This window comes from Corvus brachyrhynchos, unplaced genomic scaffold (genome assembly GCF_000691975.1).
Source record: "Corvus brachyrhynchos isolate BGI_N302 unplaced genomic scaffold, ASM69197v1 scaffold310, whole genome shotgun sequence".
Lineage (NCBI taxonomy): Eukaryota > Metazoa > Chordata > Aves > Passeriformes > Corvidae > Corvus > Corvus brachyrhynchos.
In genome coordinates this window covers 2,787,334-2,787,792 of record NW_008236213.1, presented here as the reverse complement: position 1 = coordinate 2,787,792, position 459 = coordinate 2,787,334, and the positions used below count along the sequence as shown (strand labels likewise).

At 54.7% G+C, this 459-nt stretch overlaps 1 protein-coding gene across 1 annotated transcript in view; it reads left to right on the top strand.

Moving 5' to 3' along the window:
- Positions 1 to 319: 319 nt before the first annotated feature.
- Positions 320 to 459, top strand: part of SETD9 (SET domain containing 9) — a 7,473-nt gene continuing 7,333 nt past the window's right edge. Inside the window, exon 1 of the mRNA XM_017743661.1 lies at positions 320 to 409. Within this exon, the coding sequence (XP_017599150.1) occupies positions 320 to 409 (90 nt within the window). The remainder of the gene's footprint in view (positions 410 to 459) is intronic.

Sequence of the window (459 nt, the reverse complement as noted above, 5' to 3'; positions counted from 1 at the left end):
TGGTGCCTGAGGTGTTTAAAGGGAAGATTGGACGTGGCACGGTGCCACGGTGGTGTTTGGTCTGATGATCTTTTCCAACCTAATTGATTCTGTAACCATCTGAGGCACTAACAGCCCTTAGCATAGCTAGAAGCAGTCACTGGATTTTGGAGAGGTGATCTGACAGTGCCAGGAGTGATCTTTAATGGCTGCTTCTAGATAATTTTTTAACCACCTTTTAATCGGATCTTGTCGTTTTGGATCGTTCACAGAAGATGCAATAAACATTGTTCGGAGAGAGGTGTGCGTATTTACGTCTGTAAATGTGGGCCCAGGAGCCATGCGTCTTCACTCCCAAAGCGGGCAGCTCTTCCCGTTCCGGGTGCTGCGCGCCATGACCCGCAGGCCGAGCGCGAACCACGCCCTCACCGTGCGCCCTCGGGGGCTCCCCGCCCCCCGCCCCGCACCCACCCCGCGGCA